This window comes from Bufo bufo, chromosome 1, assembly GCF_905171765.1.
Source record: "Bufo bufo chromosome 1, aBufBuf1.1, whole genome shotgun sequence".
In the NCBI taxonomy this organism is placed as follows: Eukaryota; Metazoa; Chordata; class Amphibia; order Anura; family Bufonidae; genus Bufo; species Bufo bufo.
This window is the reverse complement of record NC_053389.1, coordinates 297,943,221-297,965,100: the sequence shown is the minus strand read 5'-3', so window position 1 is coordinate 297,965,100 and position 21,880 is coordinate 297,943,221. Positions and strand designations below refer to the sequence as shown.

Below are 21,880 nucleotides of genomic sequence, written 5' to 3'. Positions count from 1 at the left end.
ATAGGATTCTACTGTAAAAATAAAAACATACATGTGGTTTTCTGCAGTGTCCCACAGTATAGGAAAGAACAGACTACGCTTTGCTATACAGTGAAAAACTTGAATACCAACACATACCAGAGTATGGCTAAAGATGTGAACAGAGCTTTTTGCATTTCTACTGAATGTTACAGGATTATATTACAAGCTAAGGCCCTGATTCACTAAAACCGGAGTCTTGATGGGGCCTGCGCTGAAGGAGGAGGCATGTAATTTATCATGAGGCGCCTCCTCCGGCAGTCCGTGCTCGGAGCTGCCATAGATTTCAGTCATAATTTACGCCAGTTTCAGGCATAAATAATGACGAATGGGTCGGGGCTGATGGCCCTGTCCACACCCCGCCACCTTTTAATATTGGCGAGGGTGGTGTAAAATGCCCCTAGAAAAGTCAGATTGGCATTGAAAGGTCGTAAATCTGATGGATTTTCAACTTTCTAGAGCCAAAAAACGGCATAGGCGGAATATCGAATTTCCCCTAAGGGTCTGTTCACATGGTGTGGGTTCTGCAACAAAAATGCATGCGGATCTTCCCCACTGATTTCAATGGACAATCCGCATGTTAATTCAAACATCACTTTTTTCCTCTTGCAGTTTTACAAACTGGAAAAAAGAGTGTCCTTTCTTAACGCAGATTCCGCATTTAAAATTCCTATTGAAAGTGGATAGGAAAGAAAATCCACAGCAAAACCGCACAAAAAAATAAAAAAACGCCAGGGAAAAAAATGCATCCAAGAAATCTGAAGCGGATTTCGCATCAGGTTATTTCTTTTTCATTTTTTTTTTTTTGTGTGTGAACATTCCCTCAGTCGCAAGCTCTTAATATTCAGTTCAGCTGTTCCTCAGTTATCTTGGCCCTATCCTTTAGTAAAGGATACATGGGTGTCCTTACAGGAGGATTAGGTTGAAAACTGTTAGGAGCCTATGCTCAGTCGAAAGTGTACAGGTGGCTTTAAGAAGCAATGCTCACCTGGAACAACTCTTTTTCTTGAGGTAGCTCTCAAAACAGTCAGCCGATTGCAGGGCGTTCTGATATCACTGGGTAAAGCCAAGATGGACACGTGGCAAATTGTTCATCGTAGTCAGAGTCATGCCTACAAGATGATCAAAGGGCCCTTCTATCTTCATTTAGCAGGACCTGTGCTGACGTCACCGCGCTCACCACGTGGTGAGCGCGATTACGTCACCAAAGGTCCTTTCGCAGGTCCTGAAAGAAGAAGCAAGAAGAGGATGCCGGCTGCGCGATCAATTGGAACAGGTGAGTTAATTTATTTTTTATTTTTTAACCCCTCAATCTACAATTTACTAAGCATTCTGTATTAAGAATGCTATTATTTTCCCTTGTAACCATGTTTTAAGGGAAAATAATACTGGGAATACACTTTAATGGGGTCCGGGGTTGCTTTCATCCCTATCATCTCCTAGAAACCATGCGTGAAAATCGCACCGCATCCACACTTGTTTGCAGATGCTTGCCGTTTTCACGCATACCCGTTCATTTCTATGGGGCCTGCGTTGCGTGAAAAGCGCAGAATATAGAACATGCTGCGATTTTCACGCAACGCACAAATGATACGTGAAAATCACTGCTAATGTGCACCGCCCCATTATAGTGAATGAGTCCGGATTCAGTGCGGGTGCAATGCGTTCACCTCACGCATTGCACCTGCGTGGAATTTTCGCCCGAGTGAAAGGAGCCTTACAGTTCTGGAATGTATTAGATGACACTGACATAATGCTGTCAGTATTATCAAATATATTTCAGAACGGTAAGGGTTACATAGCATCATAAATCAATATAATGCTATGTGACCCCGGCAGCGCTGGGAGTTCAGGTCGGGTGCCTCACTGCGAGTCCGCAAAGAGGGCCCTTGGATCATCTTGTAGGCATGACTCTGACTACGATGAACAATTTGCCACATGTGTCCATCTTGGCTTTACCCAGTGATATCAGAACGCCCTGCAATCGGCTGACTGTTTTGAGAGCTCTCTCAAGAAAAAGAGTTGTTCCAGGTGAGCATTGCTTCTTAAAGCCACCTGTACACTTTCGACTGAGCATAGGCTCCTAACAGTTTTCAACCTAATCCTCCTGTAAGGACACCCATGTATCCTTTACTAAAGGATAGGGCCAAGATAACTGAGGAACAGCTGAACTGAATATTAAGAGCTTGCGACTGAGGGAATGTTCACACTCAAAAAAAAAAAAAAAAAAAAAAAATAACCTGATGCGAAATCCGCTTCAGTTTTCTTGGATGCATTTTTTTCCCAGGCGTTTTTTTTTTTTTTTCGTGCGGCTTTGCTGTGGATTTTCTTTCCTATCCACTTTCAATAGGAATTTTGGATGCGGAATCTGCGTTAAGAAAGGACACTATTTTTTCCAGTTTGTAAAACTGCAAAAGGAAAAAAGTGATGTTTGAATTAACATGCGTATTGTCCATTGAAATCAGTGGGGAAGATCCGCATGCATTTTTGTTGCAGAATCCACACCAGGTCCTGGAAGAAGAAGAAGAAGAAGAAAGAAGATGAGCCCGGCTGCGTGACCAAGTGGATGAGACGAGTTAAATTTATTTTATTTTTTTTAACCCCACAATGGACCTTTTACTTAGCATTCTGAATTAAAGAATGCTATTATTTTCCATTATAACCATGTTATAATAGAAAATAATAAAATATACAGAACTAGGTACCGCAGTCAGTTTTTTATCACGCACGTGCAAAACGCATTGCACTCGCGCGCTAAAAACTGAACATCGGAACGCAATCGCAGTCAAAACTGACTGCAATTGCGTACCTACTCGAACGATTTTCCCGAGACGCACCCGCATCCTATCCGGCCCTCACACGCGACGCCCGTGTGAAAGAGGCCTAAGGGTTACATAGCATCATAAATCAATATAATGCTATATGACTCTGGCAGCGCTGGGAGGCCAGGCCGGGAGCTGCGCTGCGGACTGGCAGCGTGACGCACACTCGTCTGCCAAGAGCCTTACACAGGCTGAGAATCCGCCAGAAAATTGTTAGCAATTATCTGCCAGTGTCAAGGTGCCGCCAATTACCCAATGAACAACTGAAACATTTGTTTGTCAGGTAGGCACCTAAATCGTCATTTGCTGGAAGCAGATCGTGCTGTCTAAACATGCTCTGCTGCCGGCAAACAACAAGTCTGCATGGCGACGAGCGATGGTATTGGTGATCACTTCTCCCCATACTGTGGAGGAGATCGCTGCATGTAAATACAGTGGTCTCCACCGCTGACGAGAAAGCTATTGCCGTGAAAGAATTGCTGTGAATAGCCTGCTAAATTATCCCAATTGACTTGCATCTCAAACCCTTATACTTGCACCAGTAAACAAAGACTGTGGCCTTCCTTTAACGAGAATTACTCATAGGAACGCTCGTTATCAATTATCTGGGGGTGACAAGGTGCCGATGATTACCTGATGAACGAAAGAAAAGTTCAATTATCGGTAATTGGATTGTTTGATTGTTTGTGTAGGCACCTACTGTAAATCGCCATTTGCTGGCAACAGATCGTGCTGTCTAATTGCGCTCTGCTGCCGGCAAATGAGCCTGTATGGGGAAAAGTGAAGGAGATCGCGGCATGTAAATGCCCCAGTCTACTCCACTGACGAACAGGAGAATGTCGTAAAGAAACGCTTCCTTCAGGACAATCACCTGCTGAATTGGCCAGTGTAAAGGGACCTTTACTTATGTTTTCACACCTACTGTTCATTCTGAAACTGACACACAGAAACAAAGGAAAGAAGACAATGACAGTGAGGAGACCACAGAGCACTGGGGACATGCGCAGCTCAAATGCCATTTAAACAAAAGTACCATATGAGATGTCTCTGGGCTGGTCGGTCACTGCAGTAGAAGTGGTAGTCAGAGGCCTAAAGTAGATGCCAACAGGTATTACATTCAGCAAATAATGCTTGGCAAATCATGGTAATCAAATAAAAGAACGAGAATAATTAGGCCCCTTTCATGCGGCTGGAATACCTGCCTTTTTACACATTCAGAGTTGCCATCCGTGTTTTTTTACGGATCCATAGACTATAACGGGCATGTTTGGTCCACACCACGGACCAAACTAGTGCATGTCCTACTATCAGTAAAAAAAAATACTGATGTCTGAACAGACACATTCAAATCGATGGGTCAATGAAAAATGGAAATGTGAACAAGGCCCTAAGGCGATCTTGATGTTCGAATACTGGATATAGCCAAATTTTGCAGCCATAAAATGGATAGAAAAATGCACTTGTATTATGTCCATATAAAGCACCCCCTTATACAATATCAAGCTTAAAGGGGTTCTGCAGTTTTTTTCCTCTGGATAGATCATCAGCATCTGATCGGCAGGGGTTCCGGGTGTTCAGCTGTTTGAGAAGGCAGTGGTGCTGGCAGTAGTGCCGCGGCCTTCTCGCTGTTTACCGCAGGCCCAGTGACGTCACGACTAGTATCAATGGCCTGGGCGGGACTAACCTCTGTTCACTTGGGGCTAAGCTCTGTCCCGGGTGTCGGACCCCCGCCGATCAGATGCTGATGATCTATCCAGAGGATAGATCATCAGTTTAAAAAAACTGCAGAACCCCTTTAAAAGGGGTTCTCTGGGAATTTAAAAAAAAATGAAAATACTTAAATATTAAATTTATAATAAATATATTCTCAATGGAGACTGCATACAAGTGCTGCTGCTCATTATCCACATCCCCACTTCCTCTCTGTACTTCATGTCCCCTAATGAACTCCATTCCTACAGAGATTAAGCTGAAGATCTTATCAGCAGTATTCAGGGTCATAATCCCTAGTAGAACAGAGAGGAGGATGAGTCAGCTCTTTAGCTCAGTGTTGTGAAGTAACTTGTCCTGCTGTGTGATTAGGACAAGTTTTGTGTGTACTGATAGCACGGCATCCATTTTATTTCTTCTAATGATTGCTCCCCAGATAAAACGAGCCATTATAACTAATGAAAGGCATTTGGGAATATATTTATAATAAAGTAATATTTAAGTATTTTCATTTTCTTAACTTAGCTGCTACGGCTAGTCATTGGCTGTGGCCGTCACGTGACTCAATTCAAACAGGACATGGACGTGGGTACAGGCCAGGATAAGCAGCTAACAAGGAGGTGCGATGGAGCCTGAACCTAGCAGCGGGAATCGGGCAAGTATGCTCCCTACCGAGGGTCTGGCCATGCTGGGCAGTCTGAAAAAAGGATAGCAAAAAGTGGACAAGCCCTTTTAAGGGAAGCTGTCAGGAGCTTCATAATGCCCGAACCCTGGGCGGTGTGAAATCCCAACAGACTCCCCGGTTACAAACAGATATGTTGTACTGTTAAAATCCTTCAGGCTTTCAAAAAGATAAGCCAGGAGCAGACAGTGCCCCTTGTATATACGGCTATATGTTCTGTACCCCAGGTATAGTGTGCCTAATGTTCTGTGCCCCCTGTATATAGTGCTCATTGCTCTCTGCCCCTTGTATATACTCCCATACATTCTGTACCACTTTTATACACTACCTCATGCTCTGTGCCCCAGTACAGAGTGTCTAATGTTCTGTGCCTCATGCTGTCTGCCCCTTCTACCTAGTGCCATACGTTTTGCCCCCCGTACATAATGCATCATGCCCCTTGTATATAGTGCCATACAGTCTCTGTCCCCTGTATATAGTACCTTGTCTACAGTGCCCCCTGTATATAGTCCATATGTTTTGTGCAACCTGTATACATTCTGTGCCCCACGGTTAAAATATACTCACCTGTCCCTGGTCCTGTGTTGTCATCTTGCAGTGCAGGCCTGTGAACATTACAGGAAGGTGCAGTGACGTCATCATGCTGCCTGTGTCAAATGGTGCAGGGAACTAACGGTTCCTTTGTGCCACCAGTGCTGTAGTAGCTGTTCAATTGCATCTCCTTCCTGGGGATGCAGATGCAACTGAGTACAGGGAAGCAGTGCTGGGAGCAGCGGCCTGGACCTGGTTGAACTGACACGATGACCATGTGCCAGGGGTGACTCTGAGCAAAGCTGGAAGAGTTTACTTGTCTAAGTCAGACACACTTATAGTAGCAAGGCAATATGCAATGCTTCAGGAATATTGAATACTTGCCAAGTTCCTGCATAGTTCCCCCCTGAATATCTTTTGGATCTCAGAAAGGACTGATGTTCAGAACTGCTTGCTCACATGTTGCCCCTTCATTCCCTTCTTCCCACTCTGTCCCCAGAAAACGGGAAGGATTGAAAAAAAGTTCTTTCTTAAATTTAAAAAAACAAGAGTATTGAAAGATCTGCTAACTTGTACAAAGATCACAAGCAGTGATACCAGACACCACTATCACCTGGAAACCAAGGAGGATGTGGTCACGTGGCCTGGCATCCTTCAGCACCATTCCTTATATAACTGAGAACTATAAAAAGAACACCTTGTTTACACTGGAGACGCCTAGAAGAAAGTGGGAGGAAGACGGCAAAACAGGAAACATTTTAGCAGAGGTCGATCTAGCCCATGGTTATTCATTCCCCTTTACCACACAAAACTAGAATGAAGGTGGCTGAAAAGACCCTTGAAACTGTACGTAATATACACAGTGAGGCAGCAAGGACATTATGTGTGGCAGTAGCCTATGCTGGATACAGAATGTTCTAGTGCTGAAATGCAAAAACAAAAAACAAACAAAACCAAAACCATATAGTAAAAGTAGTAGTGGCTACACTTGGTGAGTGGATATATATACAGTACAGACCAAAAGTTTAGACACACCTTCTCATTCAAAGAGTTTTCTTTATTTTCATGACTATGAAGGCATCAAAACTATGAATTAACACATGTGGAATTATATACATAACAAACAAGTGTGAAACAACTGAAAATATGTCATATTCTAGGTTCTTCAAAGTAGCCAACTTTTGCTTTGATTACTGCTTTGCACACTCTTGGCATTCTCTTGATGAGCTTCTAGAGGTAGTCCCCTGAAATGGTCTTCCAACAGTCTTGAAGGAGTTCCCAGAGATGCTTAGCACTTGTTGGCCCTTTTGCCTTCACTCTGCGGTCGAGCTCACCCCAAACCATCTCGATTGGGTTCAGGTCCGGTGACTGTGGAGGCCAGGTCATCTGGCGCAGCACCCCATCACTCTCCTTCATGGTCAAATAGCCCTTACTTTCAAAGTTTTCCCAATTTTTCGGCTGACTGACTGACCTTCATTTCTTAAAGTAATGATGGCCACTCGTTTTTCTTTACTTATATGCTTTTTTCTTGCCATAATACAAATTCTAACAGTCTATTCAGTAGGACTATCAGCTGTGTAACCACCTGACTTCTCCTCAACGTAAACTGATGGTCGGAACCCCATTTATAAAGGCAAGAAATCACACTTATTAAACCTGACAGGGCACACCTGTGAAGTGAAAAACATTTCAGGGGTCTACCTCTTGAAGCTCATCAAGAGAATGCCAAGAGTGTGCAAAGCAGTAATCAAAGCAAAAGGTGTCTACTTTGAAGAACCTAGAATATTACATATTTTCAGTTGTTTCACACTTGTTTGTTGTGTATATAATTCCACGTGTTAATTCATAGTTTTGATGCCTTCAGTGTGAATCTACAATTTTCATAGTCCTGAAAATAAAGAAAACTCTTTGAATGAGAAGGTGTGTCCAAACTTTTGGTCTGTACTGTAGGTGCTCACTCCACAACCCACCCCAGGTTGTAGCAAGAAGATTAAATTGTTGTGTATAGATGGAGGGCACACAAAATATCTGGTGCCATGTGGACTGAACAATAAATATTTATTAATATATAAAAAACCTATTTATACATAGATAAAAAATCAGCAATCCATACCATGAGGGATAAATATTAATACCAGAGTCATATATCTGCAGAATAAATATGATACTTCAATAGTTAGTCAATGTCAAATAATTGCACTTGGTTATAAGTGAACAGATCGTTCATATAAAGCAGCGTATCTGTAAAGAAAATGTCCTGCTCAGCAGATCCACACCTCTTCAAGATCCCAAATGAAAGCACCTGTTTTCCTCACAATTTTCCGTGGTTCACTTTTCACACCCAAACTTGTAATAATGCGGACACATACACAGAGATATTTTTTGTGTACATTACCGGTCCAGTGGGGGTTGTGGCTGGACAATTGGAGTTTCACTGCGGGACTGAGGAGTCGGTGTTGGATCTTTCAGCATGGAGTCACGTTCTACTCTCACTATGTGGCATCCCACGTGTGTTAAAGTGAATCACGTGACTCAGTCCATCAGCTGTGTGATGAAACTAGTACTAGTAGTCTCTGAAAAAGCTGGTGCGGGAAGAGAAGAAAACGACCAAAAAAGTAACTTGTAAACGATGAATCCTTATTGTATAGCTTTGATAAAATGGCTCCTTGTTGGTCCTTGCTGTGTACCAAACGCGTTTCGGAACAACACTGTTCCTTCTTCAGTGGTCAACAGCAAATGACTGATATGGAGGTCTTTTTATAGGGTGTCTGCCCCAATTGATTGTATTTCAGCTGTGTCTAAATGAAAACCTGGGTCGGATCTGTATCCTGCAATATATGGCTCATAATAGACCATATACACTCACCTAAAGAATTATTGACCACTGAAGAAGGAACAGTGTTGTTCCGAAACGCGTTTGGTACACAGCAAGGACCAACAAGGAGCCATTTTATCAAAGCTATACAATAAGGTTTCATCGTTTAGAAGTTACTTTTTTGGCCGTTTTCTTCTCTTCCGGCACCAGCTTTTTCAGAGTCTACTAGGACTAGTATCATCACACAGCTGATGGACTGAGTCACGTGATTCACTTTAACACACGTGGGACGCCACGTAGTGAGAGTAGAACGTGACTCCACGCTGAAAGATCCAACGCAGACTCCTCAGTCCCGTAGTGAAACTCCAATTGTGCAGCCACAACTCCCACCGGACCGGTAATGTACACAAAAAATATCAGTGTGTATGTGTCCGCATTATAACAAATTTGGGTGTGAAAAGTGAACCACGGAGTGCTGTTAAAATTGTGAGGAAAACAGGTGCTTTCATTTGAGATCTTGAAGAGGTGTGGATCTGCTGAGCAGGACATTTTCTTTACAGATACGCTGCTTTATATGAGCGATCTGTTCACTTATAACCAAGTGCAATTATTTGACATTGACCAACTATTGAAGTATCATATTTATTCTGCAGATACATGACTCTGGTTTTATTATTTATCCCTCATGGTATGGATTGCTGACTTTTTATCTATGTATAAATAGGTTTTTTATACACTCACCTAAAGAATTATTAGGAACACCATACTAATACGGTGTTGGACCCCCTTTTGCCTACAGAACTGCCTTAATTCTACGTGGCATTGATTCAACAAGGTGCTGATAGCATTCTTTAGAAATGTTGGCCCATATTGATAGGATAGCATCTTGCAGTTGATGGAGATTTGAGGGATGCACATCCAGGGCACGAAGCTCCCGTTCCACCACATCCCAAAGATGCTCTATTGGGTTGAGATCTGGTGACTATGGGGGCCATTTTGGTACAGTGAACTCATTGATATGTTCAAGAAACCAATTTGAAATGATTCGAGCTTTGTGACATGGTGCATTATCCTGCTGGAAGTAGCCATCAGAGGATGGATACATGTTCTCATTCTGTTTACACCAAATTCAGACTTTACCATTTGAATGTCTCAACAGAAATCGAGACTCATCAGACCAGGAAACATTTTTCCAGTCTTCAACAGTCCAATTTTGGTGAGCTCGTGCAAATTGTAGCCTCTTTTTCCTATTTGTAGTGGAGATGAGTGGTACCCGGTGGGGTCTTCTGCTGTTGTAGCCCATCCGCCTCAAGGTTGTGCGTGTTGTGGCTTCACAAATGCTTTGCTGCATACCTCGGTTGTAACGAGTGGTTATTTCAGTCAACGTTGCTCTTCTATCAGCTTGAATCAGTCGGCCCATTCTCCTCTGACCTCTAGCATCCACAAGGCATTTTTGCCCACAGGACTGCCGCATACTGGATGTTTTTCCCTTTTCACACCATTCTTTGTAAACCCTAGAAATGGTTGTGCGTGAAAATCCCAGTAACTGAGCAGATTGTGAAATACTCAGACTGGCCCGTCTGGCACCAACAACCATGCCACGCTCAAAATTGCTTAAATCACCTTTCTTTCCCATTCTGACATTCAGTTTGGAGTTCAGGAGATTGTCTTGACCAGGACCATCCCCCTAAATGCATTGAAGCAACTGCCATGTGATTGGTTGACAAGATAATTGCATTAATGAGAAATAGAACAGGTGTTCCTAATAATTCTTTAGGTGAGTGTATATTAATAAATATTTATTGTTCAGTCCACATGGCCCCAGATATTTTGTGTGCCCTCCATCTATACACAACAATAAAACCAAAACCATGCCAAAAGAAAAACCTATGGAACAGAGAACCCTACAGTCCATACAGTCAAGCCCAAATGGCGGCTACCACCCAGCAGTGTCTTACATTTACGCAGAAGATCTCAGGCTTTACTACCAACATAGCTTCTTTTGAGATCCCTCAGTGCCACTACTAGGGTTCCTGAGCGCGGGTGGGTGCCACACCAGAGTGTACAGTGCAGGATCTGGTGTACACACAGCATTAGAGGTGACCACACACTTTAGATTAGTAGGCTGAGATATGAGAGAATGCTGAATGAATAATTGTCTGGTGAACGATTGTTCCACAGACACAGCCATACACATTTCAGTCCATATTGGCTGTTACAATGGTTCAAAGTGGTCATACATGTACAGTGACATAGAGAGAAGAACGAACAGTCTCTATGGGAGCTAAATGTCCGTCTTGCAATCCTTGTGCCCAGCTATGGTATGTGGAGAGCAATGCACTGTTTTCATCTATCTATATAAAGCCTCAAGCATACCGATGCAGAGAGCACACGGATGACATCCATGTACTGTCCACTGTCCTGTGCAATCCACAAAAAATGCGGATTGGACACGGATGCAAAATACGGTCATGTGCATGAGGACTAATCCTGGACTATGTCATTGAGATAGAACAAGTAATAGAACAGTAATAATAATTTCTATAATATATGGAACATACCAGTACAAAAACAAATGTGACCAGCGAACCATATACAGCAAACACCCCAGTCCTGGGAAGGGGTTAAACAGTGTAGCTGCTGAGGTGGAGATACCTGATGGCAAACACCTCTTGGGAACCTGGGGAATGAAGGGGCTTGCCAGATCTGCTCTGCTACTGCTCTTTGGATAGAGTTTTGTTCAATCATTAACCTATCCCCCAAGGTCTTGACGGTAGAAGCTGCTGGATGTACTTCTATTCCTTCTTGGAAACCTTGTACGTGGACAGAACCAAGCAAGTTACAAATAGTTTCTAACAATTATAGTTATTGCAATGTAGTATAAAGTAGCTATACGGTAGTTATAAAGTTATAGAATGACACAGAAGTCATAGAAAACTGAAGAACAGCGGTAAACCCTGCCCAAAAATGTATCTAGTCCTGATTTCATCTGGTATGATGTGACTGTCACATCTATCAGATACATGGATATGTCAATTTACTAAACTGTTAACAATTGACAAAGATGATAAAGAATGTGTGTCCTTTTTAGAGCCTTTTTACACAGGTCAAGGATTGGGGCAATTACCGGGGATGACCATTTGTACAAAAGTTTGTTGCTGATAACTGGGTAGTGTAAATGTGACAACGATCGCTCGATAAAATCTTATATGTGGCACCAAAAAGAAATGTAGTGTCAAAAAACAAGAAAACTTTATGGGGAAGAACAATTGTAGTAACGATCATTCATCCCCATATACATCACAATCGTCCCTGCATCAAAAAACAAGAAAACTTCATAGGGACGAACAATCGTATTAACGATAATTCATTTCCATATACATCAAAATCGTCGCTGCATCAAAAAACAAGAAAACTTTATAGGGACGAACAATCGTATTAACGATCATTCATCCCCATATACATCACAATCATCATTGCATTTATATGCAGCTAACAAGTGATGAATAATCATTCCCAACCACTTCCCCCTCTATAGGCATGTGTAGGGCCCTTACAGGCTGTTATGTATACATGCATACAACAGGTTATGCTCAGAGCAGGGTCTGATGGGGTGGGGCATAAGATTCCAAGAACACCAAAAGAAAAAATCTGTCATCTTCTGCCACCACAGGACCTACACTAGGGTGTGACACACCTGTCATTCACAGCAAAAGGTAGGGGGCGCCCCCATCATCAACATAGCCAACTATGGGTTCAGTGTATTCTTTCATTGCTTCTTTTAGCCATAAAGTGGTGTATAGACCAGTGTCTGTAACCCGCAGATGTTACACAGTGCAGCATATTCAGCATACATGTCCGCTTTAATAGACTTGTTATCGTAGACGAGGATAAATCCTACTGCAGCATTTATCTAACCAGATACTAAGCAATGCTTCTGAGGGAACGCAGTTAAGATTGCCAGAGATGATGAAGTAGATAGTGATAAGATGGTAAATTGTCCGTTTCTTCCAAGGAGAACATCAATACACATTTGCAAATATGACACTCTTTCTGAAGCAATTACAGACCTCCACGGCTGTTGTCCTGCAGCCAATATTATCCACAAGGCAGGGCAGCGAGGAACCCAGCCCCAAGCCAATTGTCTTACTTTCTCATACTAACACTGGGAATATTTTTTTGAAGCCCAAATGAGACAAAAATCAAAAGGGACACTGCACACGTTGTTGTGCCAGATGCAGGGGGTGATGGAGTGGGGCATGATATTTGATCCCCAAAACACCAAAGAGAAAATCTGTGGATGAGCTTTCCTTCAAGAAATCAGCCATGCACAGTCCACACAGTTTTTTGGAGGAGGTTTAGATGCAGATTTCCGTGCAGTTTTTTTCAGCCAAAGCCAGAAGTGGATACAACAGGAAGAAGTATAAATCCTTCCTTTAAATTTCCCATTCCTTTTAAACCCACCTCTGGCTTTGACAGAAAAGCCAGCGAGAAACTCTGCCTCAAAACGTCCTCCAAAAAGTCTATGTGAACCTACCACAACTGCAGTCAGTAAGGAATGCTCCTGCTGGACAGAAGTATCTTATGTGAGTTATCAGCACTCCAGAATGCACAAGATGTGTTATACATCAAGAATGTGGTATCCAGGGTTTGGCAGTGGGCACCAAAGTTGGCATGATGCAGACACTAAGGCTGGGGCCTAGCTTTTTTGTTTGATTTCTACTGATGTTCCACTTAAAAATTAAACTGGCTTCTGAATTGGTCTGCCTCTTACAATTGAGTGTGTTTTGGCCTTTCCAGCTATATGGTTTTGAGCTCTACGGCTGGTATTATGGGCACTATGGTTGACTTTATGTGGGCACTATTGCTATTTTGTGCTAATTATTTAATGAAGTAAATAGACTTTAACCTTCTTCAACATTTGCTAGTACGCAATACCAATTATACCTGCCAGTACGTGGCCATTATGACTGGCACATTCATATATTCATACAACTAAAACAGATATATGTTCTATTGTAATACTAATGTACACACTATAGAGGATACTACTATAGTTAAAGGTACAATGTCATAAAAGTTTCTTTTTATCACATATTTAAACCATATGTGAATATTTTATATAAAGTTTTTGGATAGTTTTCTGGCCCTTCGTTTTGTCCCTATTCATTGTCAATGGGGACCAAATGTAACGGAACAGAACTGAATGCTCCAAAATGCATTCCATTCTGTTCTCATACCGGAGAGCAAACCGCAGCATGCTGCAGTTTGATTTCCGTCCTGGGATGCGGAGCAAAACGGATCCGTCCTGGCACACAATGCAAGTCAAAGGGGCGGATCCGTTTTCCCTGACACAATAGAAAACAGATCCGTCCCCCATTGATGTTCAATGGAGTTCATAACGGATCCGTCTTGGCTATGTTAAAGATAATACAAACTGATCCGTTCATAACGGATGCAGACGGTTGTATTATCAATAACGGAAGCGTTTTTGCTGAACCCTGCCAGATCCAGCAAGAACGATAGTGTGAAAGTAGCCTAAGACAGTTGTCATCTGTCATACTGTCTGTCAATTCTACACCTATCATCATGTGGATTACCTTGCAGATAACATATTCCCCTCACAACACCAGAAAACGTATCTGTATAGAAGGTCTTATTTAACCCTTTCTGATGGAAGCTTTCCTTTAAGATCACATCGTATGACATAATAATTGAACATTTATGTACTACCAAATCATAATTTACATATAGGGATTTAAAAAAGACAGCCCCTCAGATATTAGTATAATTACAGGTTGTGCTGAATTCAGTTATAATGACATGGACCTTACCTTGATGGGTCATGGTCACGGTATCTTCATTTGAAATGTTGTTATAGATGACCACAGCAGTAGCATTATGGGATGCCGCTCTCAGGATTTTCTCTTTGAACGTACAGTTTCCACGCTGCAGAAGAGCAATCCAGTGCTTGGTGTTTGGAGGCACAGGGAAACGTATGTGCGAGTCACAACCCTGTCTGTCTGGAGCTGCCAAAATAAAAAGAAAAACAGTGTCAATGAGGAAAACAAAATGGTGTCAACTAACATTTGTTTTCACCTGGGATTAAGGAGATAGGAGACTATTGTCATGCATCAAGTTTCCACATTTTAGAATTCAGCTATCTCAGCCACATTCACCGGGGATTAAATCAAGCACACAGCCATGTAATCTCCACAGACAAACATTAGTGGTGGTATGGGGTGTACAGAAAAGCTCAGATGCAATCTTTGATACAATTCAGTTAATGAAGTTCTTAGATCTGCCTTGGTCCGTGTATTGCCAAGTGGAAGCATCTAGGAATACCAACAGCTCAACCAAAAAGCACGAACCACGCAAATTGGGGCCACTGGTGCACTGTATATAGTCTATCCTCTGTTGTACCACTAGCTATAGAGTTACAAACTGATTCAGCAAGTGACATCTACACAAGAAATGTGCATCAGGAGCTTCTTGAAACGAGTTTCCATGGTTGTCATGGTTGAGTAGCTGCATACAAGATCACCAAGAGTCACCAATGGCAAGCATCAGCTGTCGGTAGACTCTAGAATCACGAATCATGTTTGATCATCAAGAAGTCTGATGGACGAATCTGGGGTTGGCAACATCTAAAGAACTCTACCTCTACACAAGAATGCATAGTGCTTAGGAGGTAGGAATAAGGTATGGGGTTGTATTTCAGGGTGTGGCACCTTAGTTCCAGTGAAGGGTAATGTCAATGCTATGGCATGCATAGACATTTTATGATTCTATCTTTGTGACATCAGTTTGGTGAAGGACATTTTCAGTTCCATCTTGACTGTGTCCCTGTGCACAAAGTGAGGTCTATAAAGACATGGTTTGAGGAGTTTGGTGTAGAAGAACTCGAGAGGTGGCTACATCCTGACCTCCACCCTGTCTGTCCATAGCAGATAAGTTTCAATAAACACCCAGAACCATAAAATCCCAACCAGTCCCTGTTTTCATCCATGAACTGGAAACAGATTCTAAACTGCTTTGACTTTATTACTGGAGTCAGAGTTAGTGTTACGCCTCTCAGTCTGTTACTCAACCTGGCTTCATACAGTACATTACTACAAATGTGTAGGATGTTTACGGATTGAGGTTCGAAACTGTACTTTCCGTTACAAAGTCCAACAAAAAAAAGTGTACAAGAATTCAGTCTATTACAGACCCCGGAAAAGAAGAAAGGCCCCATGACCTACTTCCAAGCAATCCAACCAAACCAAAGGGCTCTGCAAGGGTCAGGAAGCAGGCACATACCTTGCATACAAGGCTGAAAACTCATATTGCTAGGGCATGCTACCAATGCCTGATAGGAGAGGGTCTCACCTCTGGGATCCACATTTATACTTAGAATGGAGTAGGCAAAGTCCTGGAGGGCACACAGAGTGTGAAAATAGCCAAGTTGAGTGCGTCGCTTGGCTATTTTTGACGCTTCCATAGGAATGAATAGAGGGCGGATGCAAATGCACGGTGCACCCTCCAGTACTTTGCCGGCTCCGTTGTAAGAATAGGTGCCGGGACTCGCACGTATCAGACATTGGGGGCATATCCTTTAATCCTCTTTCCATCTGCCCCATTAGTTCAATTAATAGAAAGGGGTCATCCATTCAGGCCTCCTATCATGAGCCAGAACCACTATAAAAGGCTGTTGTCACTCCCAGTGGCAATCAGTCATCAGCAGCTAATTACCTGTGATCAGAATTGTAGTAATACAAGGCACCCTTTGAAAAGACTTGAGTCCAGAGTGGGAGCTCTCTGACTGACTCATACAAGGGGTATTATCCCTTTATGGAGTTACCTTCTATAATTAAAGGGGTTGGTAAATCAGTGTGACAATTATTTTTATGTCTGTTCAGACACAGAAATAACAAATATATAAATCTGTGTCTGGCTATAAAAAACCTGTATTATGTGTACAATAACTGCGCAACACAGGGCACAACAGGAGCCTGTAGATAATGGGAGCAACACAGAAGTGACCGGTACAGATACATCAATAACTTGGTTGCCTTATATTATACTGCCATAATACAACATGAAATGGGGCTGTAATACAGGAGTGTGATAATGATAGCATTGTACATAACCGCTGAGAACATCTTTTAAAAACCCTGTTCATGTTCTAACTAAAGCAGGAGATGAAAAATCCATGCACTCTCTATAAACACTTTAATGCATATAATACCGTTCTTTGTTCTTCCACCTGCCACAAATACATCACCTTGGAGAGAAGGAAGCAAAATATCTAAAAATCACTTTACAATTAGATCATGCTGAATCGGTGAAGAAGAAAGACGGCTCTTCGTCTCTTTTGTAGCGCGTCTTTAGTGGAGATTAAAGGAATTGAATGTTATGGGCAGCGGTGACTAAAGGGCTGATTTGTTTCGCTATTTCATGTACGGATATTCAATTAGCTGTCAAATGAGAACGCGGCCACTTAGGAAATAACAGTTATTTCAGTCTCAAGCAGCCATAGACTTCACAGAAGAACAAGAAAGTCAAAGTCCTACCAATAATTCTAAACAGATATAATGTGAGGAAAGGACAGATGATCTATACTTCTACTGTGTATACACAAAGCCCAAAAAAAGGGATTTTCTGGACTTTATTAGTGATGGCCTATCTGTTATTCAATGTATGACGCTGTGCTCGGCAAGCTGTGGGCAGGCTTTAGCCTCTTTACATAGTTGATTGGCTAGGGCACTGCGTGTCAAATCCCCACCGATCAGATACTGAGGACTTATACTATCCTACAGGTCATCAATATTAAACTCCCTGAAAACCACTTTAAGGCTACTGTGTCGTCAGAAAATTACCTATTATTTAAATCTCAAGATGAAGCGTTGTCTCCCTTCAGCAAATGGCATTTATGTATAGAAAGTTAATACAAACCACTTACTAATGTATTGTTATTGTCCATATTGCCTGGCTTTGTATCCTCACCCTTTTTGATTCAACATTAGCACATGCGCAGTGCACTTATTCTATTCCCAATAGAGACTTGGGCCTGTACTGCACATGCGCCAATGTTAAATCATGTGCAAGAATACAGGGTCAGGTGAAATGACATGCCTAATGCCTGACCCTGTCAATCAACGGCCTAAAGGGACAGATTGTCCAGAGAAAGGAGGTATGCACCGAGAACAGCAGGAACGCCCTCAGTGCACTCAACAGCTAATTTGCATATTGATTAAAAGTTGAAATGATTACTATTTTCAGTCCAACAAGCCATCCTGTTTGGTTTCTACTGAAAGAGAGGACACAGCAATACTTGCCACACAGGGAGAGGCAGGAAGACCTACTATCTATGTCTACATCATTCGTAATGAAAAATAGGGCGGAAGTACTCCATAATATACAGGGAGAGATCAGGAAACGGTAATATATACAGGGAAAGATCAGGGAATAGTACTAGGGTATACTGCGTTAGGGCTCATGCACACAAACGTATTTTCTTTCAGTGTCCGTTCAGTCTTTTTTTCGGACCATATACGGAACCATTCATTTCAATGGGTCCGCAAAAAAAACCAGAAGGTACTCCGTGTGCATTCCATTTCTGTGTGTCCGTATTTCTGTTCCGCAAAAAAATAGAACATATCCTATTATTGTCCGCATTACGGACAAGGATAGGACTGTTCTATTAGGGGCCAGCTGTTCCGTACTGCAAAATACGGAATACACATGGACGTCATCTGTATTTTTTGCGGACCGCAAAATACATACGGTCGTGTGCAAGAGGCCTTACTCTGGAGGAAAATTGTGTGCTGCTCCTACTAGCTGCGTGACCACATTACCCTGAAACCTAAGCCCAAAGAGGGTAGTCACCCAGTCGGCACTTGGACGACTGCCATGTAACAACCCGTAAAGGGGAAGCATTAATGAGGTAGATGTAGAACAACTGAAGCCAAAGAAAAAAAATATGTTTCTAGATTTTTTTCTCATTAGTGAAAAATGTGTAATATTAACAGGAATAAAGGAATTATGATTGTGACACAAGTCATGTACCTGTCCACATTTGCCTTGTGGAAAACATCAGATCTCTAGAAGGACAAGAATAATGGCAGCATAATAAAACCCAGATTATGTGCAACCTACAGCTGCTGTCTGTTTTCTCTCACGTGGCAGTTTCTAATTTTCAGGCTGAGTGCTGGAGTTAACATACCATTTTCCCTACCAGCCAGTTCTGTGAAATAAATTATCGTTGGCCTTCTTTCAGGATCATCAATTATCTACAACTTTCCTGTAGGCATTAAAAATGTCAGAAGGAAAAAATGGCAATGTAGAAAAAAAAAAAACAGGTAACAGAATAAGGAACTGACACAGGGAGAAATGCATGTCAATGCATGTGCCAACAATATACAAATAAAGCAGTGAACCTGGGCACACATGCCAGTCCTGTGTAAAGCTGAGCTGCAATACAGATGTGCCCTATAGACAGGTACAGCACTGTTTTTGGAAGAAAGCAGCCATGTTGTACAGATTAGAAGAATGGAAAAATAAACGGTGATGTGAAAATCGGCCTTACTGCAGATTGTGGCCCCTACCCAAAACTACAGCCATTGATTCAGGACCTAATTTATCGATACGGTCTTGGTGCTCATCGCAACAACAATTTCATTTTTTAACAGCAGTTTAAATTAAAATTGCAGATTCAGACAGCTTATTACTAGACCAGGCAGTCAGAAGACGTGCCAAATTTATCACAGTGGCTCACGCCGTGTGGTAGACTAGCTATGTTACACATATTTTGCGCAATTTGCCACATTTAAGCCATGCCCCTCTCTGGAGACTTTTCTAGTGAGGTAAAAGAAGTTAACACTTCTGTCTTGAGATGTCGCTTCACTTTGTCCGTCACCCCTTCACTAGACTAAGGCCTCTTGCACACGACTGTATGCCCTCCAAGATATACGGTCTGTGAGTGGGCCATAAGTCCCGGAGCGGCATTGATCGTGCACACGGGAGCACACAGCATCATAGAAGATTTTAACAACACAAAGAAGATTTTATTTTGTTCAAAAATGCTTTTATACTGTGTAAAACTTAAAAATTAAAATACGGTATTGCCGCGTCCGTAACAACCTGCTCTATAAAAATGTCACATGAGATGGACCCTCAGGTGAATGCTGTAAAAAAAAAAAAAAAAATTATAATATATATATATATATATATATATATATATATATATATATATATATATATAAAAACTATGCCAAAACAGAAATTTTTTGACACCTTGCCTCACAAAAAGTGCAATAGCAAGCGATCAAAAAGTCTTTTGTACCCCAAAATGGTACCAATGAAAGCATCAACTCATCATGCAAAAAAATGAGCCACCACATAAGACAATCACTCAAACAATAAAAAACTATGGCACCCACAAACCAATCCATCAAAATCTGCACTGCAAAAGCCACATGGTGCACCTTCCATTCTGAATCATGCCATAAGCCCCCACAGCAGTGTTACTACCACATATGGGGTGTTGCCGTATCCAGGAGAAAATGGGTAACAAATTATGGGGTGCTTTTTCCCCTGTTACCCCTTGTGAAAATGAAAAATTTGGGGCTAAAGCAACATTCTATTGGAAGAAATGAAACTTTTCATTTTCACAGCCAAGTGTTTCCAAATTCCCTAAAACGCTTAGGGGGTTAAAGTGCTCAATACCCCCCTTAATATATTCTTTAAGGGGTGTAGTTTTCAAAATGGGGTCACTTTTTGAGGGTTTCCACTGTAGGGGTACATCAGGGTCTCTTCAAATACAAAATGGTGCCCAAAAACCATTCTACCAAAATCTGCCTCCAAAATCCATATGGCGCTCCTTTCCTTCTGACCACTGCCATGTGTCCATAGAGCAGTTTACCACCACATATGGGGTATTTCTGTAAACTGCAGAATCAGAGTAATGTATATTTGAGGTCTATGTTGCTGTGGTCTAACCCTTGCTGTGTTGCAAGAAAAAAATTGATTAACAAAAAAAATCTACCCAAAAAGTGAAATTTTGAAATTTCACCTCCATTTTCCTTTAATTCTTGTGGAACACCTCAAGGGTTAATACAGTTTGTAACATCAGTTTTCAATAATTTGAGGGGTGTAGTTTCTAAAATGGGGACATATATAGGTGGTTTCCATTATGTAAGCCCCTCAAAATCACTTTATAACTGAATTGGTGCTTAAAAAAATGGTTTTGGAAATTTTGTTGAAAATTTGAAAAATTGCTTCTAAAATTTGAAGCCTTCTAACGTCCTAAAAAAATAAAATTACATTTACAAAATCATGCCAACATGAAGCAGACATATGGAAAAAAGTTTACTGATAACTAGTTATGAGGTATTACTATCTGTCTTAAAAGTAGAAAAATTCGAATTTAGAAAATTGTGAATTTTTTCAAATTTTTGGGGAATTTTGGATTATTTTATAAATATATCGACTGAAATTTACCACCGTCATGAAGTACAATTTGTCACGAGAAAACAATCTCAGAATGGCTTGGATAGGTAAAAGCGTTCCAAAGTTAATACCACATAAAGTGACACGTCAGATTTGCAAAAATTAGACTGAGATTTAAGGTGAAAATTGGCTCGGTACTGAAAGGGTTAATACAACGATGCTCTCAGCCACCCAACCTGAAGGTCATTGCAATAAACCTCTATTCAAGAGAATGGGCTCTGCTATAGCCCCTTGTACTGCAGGCGGCTGGGCGTTCTGCTGTGCAGTGAATGAGGGGTCTATCACAAAAATTGGAAAATAAAGGACTCGCATGGGCGCTACCACAGGATATCCGAAAACTGACTGTGCGAATGAGGCATAACGCGTTGTAATATTTGCAATATTTTTATACTTTGCAGTGGCACAATTTTCATGTCATACTTGCAGCCTGTTTTACTCTGTGCTAAGTAGAGTCCATGTTCTAGTTGAGGGCATCTAGACTAGATACCCTTTGTGTTATAACACTATTTTTGAGAAATGCTGCTATTCAACAACACAAACAGTTTTAATTCAGAGAAATGTTTGATCTGTAATAAGATTCTGTCAAATTACAGATGCAGAATGTAAAACGATATTTGCTAAGGGTCCAATTATGTCTCCATCCCTAGTTGAGCCAAATGCTCCACTTTATAGATAGAGTCTAGGAGCAAAGACATTAGTAAATCTGGGATGTACCATGTCAGGTTAAATGTCTCTCGAGAGTAATGTCACTCTTAACACTCCTCATTCCTTGAGTATATTATGCTAATTGCCAAGTTTCAGATTCTGTAA

The 21,880-nt window shown here is 41.6% G+C and overlaps 1 protein-coding gene across 3 annotated transcripts in view; it reads right to left on the bottom strand.

The window, feature by feature from the left end:
* Window positions 1-21,880, bottom strand: part of RNF130 (ring finger protein 130) — a 259,424-nt gene that overhangs the window by 163,555 nt on the left and 73,989 nt on the right. For all 3 annotated transcript variants that reach the window (XM_040440821.1, XM_040440813.1, XM_040440828.1), the window contains exon 2: window positions 14,413-14,607. In XM_040440821.1, the coding sequence (XP_040296755.1) occupies window positions 14,413-14,607 (195 nt within the window). The remainder of the gene's footprint in view (window positions 1-14,412; window positions 14,608-21,880) is intronic.